This window comes from Bidens hawaiensis, unplaced genomic scaffold (genome assembly GCF_021521415.1).
Source record: "Bidens hawaiensis isolate Kalapana, Puna unplaced genomic scaffold, B.hawaiensis_p1.1 tig00042901_1, whole genome shotgun sequence".
NCBI lineage: Eukaryota > Viridiplantae > Streptophyta > Magnoliopsida > Asterales > Asteraceae > Bidens > Bidens hawaiensis.
Window position 1 is genome coordinate 111,323 of NW_027497598.1, and position 8,425 is coordinate 119,747.

Sequence of the window (8,425 nt, forward strand, 5' to 3'; positions counted from 1 at the left end):
TCAACTCCTCCACGGCCATTTTTAAGATGCCTACAGAGACAGCATACTAGATGACCTGGAATCCAGTTCACTCACCATCTTCCGTACGGTCTTCTCTCCTCCGTCTACTACTGATGACCGAAACCCTAATTACATCGTCGCCGCCTCTAGCGACGGTTCAATCGCATCGTATTCGCTATCCTCTCTAATATCCTCCGTCGTATGTTGTAGTTACATCAATCTGCTATTACTCTCTAATTTTTTTATACTTGCCAACCAATTTTATATGCATTTCTTTGCTTTTGCTTACAGTCACCAACTGTTGGGAGTTCTAGGGCTCAAAAGTAAGTACTTTATATTTTATGATTGTTTATTTATGAATTAAGTAGTGAATGCGGATAAATATCGGATATCGGTCAAGGATTGATATTTGAGATATCGATCATCGCGATGGGATTTCGCTAATTCTAATATCATGTAAAATTCAATATATTCTCTTACTATTAACAGATTAACCTTTTGCAACTGCCAAAACACTAACCATTGTGGCAAGTAGGAACTAATTAAGACTTAAAATACTAACATTGAGCACTAAAAATAGATAATGAAGAATTTAAACACTGATATAGGGAATATCGGTGATATATCAATCAATATCGCCGATATAATCAGTATTGATATTCTGGCCAATATTTTACCAAGGGACCGATAACTGATATAGGTGATATATCACCTATATCGACTGCATAGTTTATGAATTGAAAGTGATTATACAAAGCCTTTTGAGGATGCATTTAGATTGTGTTTGTTGAATATGTGATTATTATTATTGTTACAGCTTCATGTTCTATGATCATGATTGAGTATCTGATTTTGATTAGTCCTTACACATGATCACTTTCAAATTTTAAAATTGTGATTCCAAACACCCCCTTAATGAGGGTGTGTATTTGCGGCTTGCTTATGGTAGTTTTCTTTAGTTTATTTGTAGCTGAACCAGATTGTTTAATTAATGGACACGATGGGCCTACTTATGATGTCAAGTTCTATGGCGATGCTGAAGATTCCTTGCTGTTAAGGTAAACATCTAATGATGCTTGCTAGTTATATACTTATTATGTGTCGGCAATTCCTTTTTGTTTGCTTGTTTGTTTAGACTTGTTTAGTTTTCATAATATCCATTCAACAATCGAGTCTAGTTTGTAAGAAAAAGTATAACTATTATACTTTGAGAACAATACAAACTATTATTTCCTAAAGTGGACCATATTCCCGGATTGATGATATGTTCCCTTGGTCTATTATTTCCTAAAGTGGACCATATTCCCGGATTGATGATATGTTCCCTTGGTCGGAAAAGATAAATTGATGAACGCTGTAGAATTACTTAGAACTAGTTGTTATTAAGATAATGTCTTTCTCATGCTCGTTATGTAAACAATTTATGTTGGATTAACATCGTCTTATATCTGTTAACTTATGTTTTTATTTAGTTGTGGTGATGATGGTCGGATTCGAGGATGGAAGTGGATGGATATGTTTGAAGCAAAGCAGAATGGTTTGTCACGCGAAATTCTATTCATTATCATTTTATTAAGTTTTGAGTTACAGTCCAATAAATGTGATATATTCGTTCTTTGACAAAATCTTGATACACTTTTTATTCACTCTACACATTATTCTTGCAGGTGGCCTTTTGAAGCCGCAACTTGACTTAGCAAATCCTCAACATAAGTTAGTCACATAAACTTAAAACGATGATAAATTATGAGTGTGTTAGTTTAGTTCTAAGTAATGTTTTTTTTCTTCTCCTCAGAGGTCCTTGGGGTGCACTTTCTCCTATCCCTGAAACTAATGCTATTGCTGTTGATACTCAGGTCTGTAAGCTTTTCCTTAAAAAAAACATTTGTCGGCATTTATAACTAGATAAACATGTATGTAAGATTTGAGTTGATTTTTCATGTACCATAGGGAGGTTCCATATATGCAGCTGCTGGTGATTCATGTGCCTATTGTTGGGATGTGGTATGTATTTCCTGAATGTGATTAAATAATCAAATACAGAGATTAGTTTTCTTTTTCCCTTTTTGGATAAATGGAGTTCTATGTTGTGCAATACGTTTTCAGGAGAAATCTAAAATCAAACTGACTTTCAAAGGGCATTCTGGTTATCTACATTCTGTTGTTGCCCGAAATTCTTGTAATCAGGTATATGCTGATACGTTTTTTTTCTCTTCTCACTTAATTTTGTTTTCAGTTAATGTATTCTGTTAGTTAATCTTGTTTTCCACTGCTCTGTTTGTAGATTATAACTGGCTCAGAGGATGGAACAGCCAGAATTTGCGGTACGTATCCCAAAACACTTTGGTTAAATAATTAGATTGCTATTTTTTATAGTTTCTACAATCGAATTATAGGTATTAGTTATCGACCGGCCAACTCTTAATTTGGTTAGTTTATTGCAGATTGCAGAAGTGGAAAGTGTACTAATGTTATTGAGCCAGGAAAAGATAAGAAATCTAAAGAGTTCTTTTCATATGTCAGTTGCATTGCTCTTGATGCTAATGAAAAGTGGCTGGTAAGGCAACAATCTTTATATATATTCTAGTTTTTTGTGACCACATGCCTTCACATGTGTTTCTGTTTTAGTTTTTAAGTAATACTGAACATATATTTGTAGGCATGTGGGTCTAGGCGAAATTTATCAGTGTGGAATCTTTCAGCTTCTGAAAGAATTTCAGGGATCACGACACGTGCTTGCATCCAAGATATATGCTTTGATGATAATCAAGTAACTACTTTTATTTATTTTAGTTTGTGGGCCATATACTCTATGTGAAAGTTATCTTCCCTTTGTTTATTTTACTTATGTTGTTTCGATCATTTCCAGATTTTAGCTGTGGGTGCAGAACCAGTTTTGAGTCGTTATGACATAAACGGTGTTATGCTGTCTCAGATACAATGCGTACCTCGGTCAACATTTTCTGTTTCCTTGCATTTATCGGGTGTATGTTCCTCGTTTCCAGTTCCTTTTTTGTATTCAACTCCGAAAAGATTTTTAACTATTTTTAACCATTGAGATGGTCGAGTTGTATACCGATGGTTCAATGGGATAGTTGTGTATGGTTGAAGTATGTTTTGTATGTGAATTGGTTTTAACTATGGTTGATGTTTTTTGCTTAAAAACTATGTTTTGTATGTGAATTGGTTTGATCAATGCATAATTTGGTTGGAATTTATGCATCTTTTTATATGTTTTTTATTTTTTAATAAATATTTGTTATGAAAAAAATACTTGTGCTAATGATAAAGTTGATATAATTCTCTGTTTATTTTCTATGTACCAAACAAGAGAAATGATTCTCAGCTATATTTCTCTACTGAAATCTCTGTACTACCAAACAGAACAGTCAATTCTCATTCTCCAGACCAATTCCCTTTCTCTGCAATTCCATTTCTCTATTCAATTTCTCTATTCCATTTGTCTATTCGGATGTGTGGGGGGCGGTTCAAACATCAAATGATGGCTACGCCTATTATGTCATCTTTGTTGATTTATATTCCAAATACACATGGCTATATCCAACTAAACGGAAATCGGATGTCTCCATACTATTTCCTCAATTTAAAAAGTTAGTTGAAAAGTTCTTTAACACACCCCTTGTCTCCTTATTCTCTAACAACCGGGGGGGGGGGGGGGGGGGGATATATTGGTCTTATTCCCTTCCTACAAGAAAATGGAATTTCTCACTTTACCACACCTCCTCACACCCCGGAACAAAATGGCATTGCCGAGAGACGCCATAGACACATTGGTGAAACCGGTCTCTCTCTTTTACATCATGCCAACTTACCTCTCTCTTTTTGGTGTCATGCGTTTCAAACAGCGGTCCACCTCATCAATAGTCTCCCCACAAAAATCCTTGATTACAAATCACCTTTTGATCGGCTATACAATACCTCACCAACTTACACAAAATTACAACCGTTTGGTTGTTTGTGCTTCCCATGATTACGTCCATATGCGGCCTCTAAGCTACATCCAAAATCCATTAAATGTATTTTTCTAGGCTACTCGAACTCGAGATCCGCCTTCAAGTGTTATACTCCCAAATCTCAACGCCTCTATCACTCTCGTCATGTCGAATTTGTAGAACACATTTTTCCCCTCAAAAGTGACAATCCCTTCACCAATCCACTTCCCACAGCCGATAACTTTATTTCTACACTTAATATGCAAACAACCTCCTCATCCAATCTTGACGTCACTACAATTCCTCCACTTTCTCATAACCATGCACATGCAAACCTACAAAACCCACTCACTCCTATACCACAATCTCCAACACCATCTTCTCCAACCCCCATCCACTAATACTCCCTCAGACAACACCACCACCTCACCTTCTGACTCGGCCCACTCACCAATTCAGAACAGTCCGAAAATTCACCATCACAATCAGCTACTGGTTCTCATAATCCTCCTACTACCCCACCCATACCCGATCCACTTTCCACTCTCCTTCACACTCCCTCTCAAACCACCGATCGTCCTCAAAGACCTAGAAAACCAAACCCCAAATACTTCAACTCAAAACTAGTGAATCATACAACTCTTCACCCGCTTCCACCCACTCTTGAACCTACCACTCACACCCAAGCTTCCAAAGACCCTCAATGGCGGAAGGCCATGGATACCGAGTTTAATGCTCTTATCCAAAATCAAACTTGGGAACTTGTCCCCTCCAACTCTCAAACACCAAATGGCTGTAAATGGGTATTTCGAATTAAACGAAACCCCGATGGCTCCATTTCAAAGTACAAAGCTCGTTTAGTGGAAAAAGGCTTTCTTCAACAATACGGGAAATACTACTTTGATACGTTCAGCCCAGTCGCAAAACCCATCACCATTCGAACCATCCTTTCCATAGCCCTTTCCAAAAATTGGCCGCTTCGTCAACTCGATGTTAACAACGCGTTTCTCCATGGAACTCTCCATGAGGACGTCTTTATGAACCAACCGCCGGGCTATGTAAACCCGCAATTTCCTAATCATATATGCAAACTTAAAAAGTTATTATATGGTTTGAAACAGCCCCACGTGCTTGGTACATTGAACTCACCAACTTTCTTCTTCGATTTGGATTTCACAAATCCTTATCCGATGTTTCTCTCTTCATTTACCAAACACCCAATGTCACTTGCTTTTTTATAGTTTATGTTGATGACATTGTTCTAACATGCAATAACCCAAAGTTCCTTGACAATTAAGTTTATCACTACCTTAAGCAATAAATTTTCAGTCAAGGATCTAGGCATGCTTCATCACTTCCTAGGTGTTGAAGTAATTCCTACACCAAATGGCCTCTTCTTGTCTCAACATCGATACATTCAAGATGTTCTCAATCACTTTCATATGGAAGGTGCTAAAGATGTCACCACTCCTCTCAGTTCAACCGAACCCTTATCGCTTAACGACCCATCCCCATCAGTGGATGCCACCCCGTATCGTAAACTTGTTGGCTTTCTTCAATATCTAGCCTTCACTCGTCCCGACATCTCCTTTTCTATCAACAAACTCTCTCAATTCATGCATGCCCCTAAACAAGCTCACTGGAAAGCTCTTAAACGGGTCCTTCGTTACCTTAAAGGAACTATTCATCATGGTCTTTTCTTAAACCGAAATTCCTCTCTACATCTCTCGGCCTTTTCGGATTCTGATTGGGGTGGTGTAAATGATGCCGGTAGATCCACCACTGCATACATTCTTTACCTTGGTACAAACATTATCTCATGGAAATCTACACGACAAAAGTCGGTCTCTAGATAGTCTACGGAAGCCGAGTACAAAGCCTTGGCAAATGCCTCTGCAGAAATAACATGGCTAAAGAACTTACTTATAGAACTGGGAATCTCCATTGCTCATACACCAACATTATTTTGTGACAATACAGGAGCAACGTATGTGTGTGCCAATCCGGTTTACCATTCACGCATGAAGCATGTGGCACTCGACTACCATTTTGTCCGAGAGCAGGTATCAGGTGGCCACTTGAGAGTTCTTCACATTAACTCACAAGATCAACTTGCTGATATGCTTACCAAGCCCTTGTCACGAGCACCGTTTCTACGAAATAGATCAAAGATCGGCGTATCCGACTGATCCTCGGTCTTGCGGGGGCGTATAAGAAATGGCGATATCAGTGGAGTCAAATCAAAAGATTCAGCAACATTAAATGAATAAATATATGCAAATCAACTCATTCAAACCTTTTGTTTTCTTTCCTAATTTATGTACTTATGTCTTGCCTGCAAATACTCCTTTCCATGCTTGTAAACTGCCTATATATATATGGCTGTATTATATGTGTTGTAAATATAAGAAACAATATCAATTGTTAGTTTATACTTTCAACTCTTATATATGGTGCTTGCTATATTTAATTCTCAAACATATCTTTTTATTGTTGTTTTATACACACATATATATAAATATATAATGATGGGGTTCTTGTGAAGAAACATACCTTTAATGCACTGTTATTACAGATTTTGACACCGTGTTTGTAACAATGTGACATACTAATTAAACGTTGTATTAAGTTTTGAAACTAACAAGGGGGAGACGTTCAGTACGACCGTCATCTAGTAGCTGCTTCCAGAGGTGGGCTACTTACCAAAGATTGGGAAAGACAATGCATCTCTCTTTCTCTCTTGTTTAACAACCCCACGGTGCTACATATTTGGTATTGATTTTATAATGAATAATTAGGGTGACTAGCCTAATTAATCAATTTAGTAATTTACAAATTTCATCTTTGCTTTATTATCTTATTGCAAGGATCTCATTCCGGAATATTAAAAGAAAATGTTATGAACTTATAACAATAAAACAAATGTCATTATACCAAATTATTATAATAGTGTTGTTATAAACTTATAGTTGGAAATACTATGTTAACATGAAATAACGAGCCAACTTGCTACCCTTCTACAATAATTTGGCATTTTTATGAACATTCACAATCATTATTAATCACCCTCTATCCACAACGACCATCATGGCTGACTATACTCTATAGGCTGGAGCAGGCCGGGATGGACGACCGCTAAGGGCCCATTCCAATTGGGGCTGAAAATTTTAAATATATATATTTTTATGAACTAGTTTTTTAACCTCCGTGTTGCCAGAGAGGGGCGGTCGAGTCACAAACTCTATTACAAAATATTAAGGTTTCTACATATATGTAGGTTGTCTAAGAACATATCTTGAATTATACCATTGCTACAAAAGCTTAAGGTTTGTACATATACGATTACAAAACTTGGGAGGATTATATGTTAGCTAAATAAAAACATAAAGAGAGTACAACTATAACTCCACAAAGTACAAAACCACAATGCTAAGTTTATTTGAAATTGTTACGGGGTTGTTTTATATTAGTTATTTTTAATATTTATTTATTTTTGAATTTTTATTTTTCTTATCGTATGAAAGATAATAATATACTATAGTTTGATGGTAAATTGTTTCACAAATAAATGAGATGTTATAACCCGGTTTAAAAGCTATATGGGTTTGATAAGACCCAAGAGCCGTTTATTTTTTTTACTATACAATTGGTTTTTTAATTATAAATAATATATATCTTTTTCTTAAATAAATCAAATATTAATTTTTGGCGTATCCCTACTTTATAGGATTTTTATATCAAATATTTGGTGAGTTTAGTTTTTAATTTAATGAAATTTTATAACCTGTTTAAGAAATATATGGGTTTGATGAGACTCATACCCGTGAATTCGGGTCAAATGCATGAGAAGCCTCCATTTAAAAATCAAGAAAATCTGGTGACTCCAAGAAAAGGGGGAGCGATCACATCGCGACACGTAGGATTTTTGGGTCTTCGTTTATATATATTATAGATGGGGCAATTTCATATATACCCTTATAAATATTGAAAATATCATATATATACCAACGTAAAACTAAAAATATCATATATGTCCTTACAATGTTATTAATATATCATATATACCCAATTCATTAATTTTTTTAAAAATGACCATATTACCTTGGTTCGATTAGATGCGATAAAAAATTACATTGTAAACCATTTAACGTGATAAACCTTCGAAGGGTTTGCAATTGTGAACAAGTTACGAGAGACGGGTTGGTTGTCATCAAAGATGAGAAACATCAATCAAAATTATAATAACAACATAGGGTATAAGCACATTATGAAATTGAAAGGGGTAGAATGGTCTATTTGTCAAAAAAATGTGCATATACGAAAGTTTTTTTTTAAAATAACAGTAAAATGATCATTTATTAAATTGTTATTAATGAATTGGGGTATATATCATACTTTAATTGTTTTGTAGGGGCATATATGATATTTTAATTTTTGTTTGGGTATATATGATATTTATAATGTTTGTAATG

General features: G+C 35.6%; 1 protein-coding gene across 1 annotated transcript; it reads left to right on the forward strand.

The window, feature by feature from the left end:
- The first annotated feature begins 1,467 nt into the window (after nt 1-1,467).
- On the forward strand, nt 1,468-2,587 carry LOC143593902 (THO complex subunit 6-like). Its single transcript, XM_077073374.1, has 7 exons — nt 1,468-1,537; nt 1,668-1,713; nt 1,796-1,856; nt 1,951-2,004; nt 2,107-2,187; nt 2,285-2,324; nt 2,445-2,587. Exons 1-7 carry the CDS (start codon nt 1,510-1,512, stop codon nt 2,585-2,587), a joined length of 453 nt encoding a protein of 150 aa, XP_076929489.1. The 5' UTR covers nt 1,468-1,509.
- The last annotated feature ends 5,838 nt before the right edge of the window (nt 2,588-8,425 follow it).

Excerpts from the sequence above, each read along its gene's own strand:
- LOC143593902 (XM_077073374.1), top strand. The coding sequence starts at position 1,510 with ATGGATATGTTTGAAGCAAAGCAGAATG. Across the intron at positions 1,857-1,950 it reads CTATTGCTGTTGATACTCAG|GGAGGTTCCATATATGCAGC; the intron begins GTCTGTAAGCTT and ends CATGTACCATAG. Across the intron at positions 2,005-2,106 it reads GTGCCTATTGTTGGGATGTG|GAGAAATCTAAAATCAAACT; the intron begins GTATGTATTTCC and ends ATACGTTTTCAG.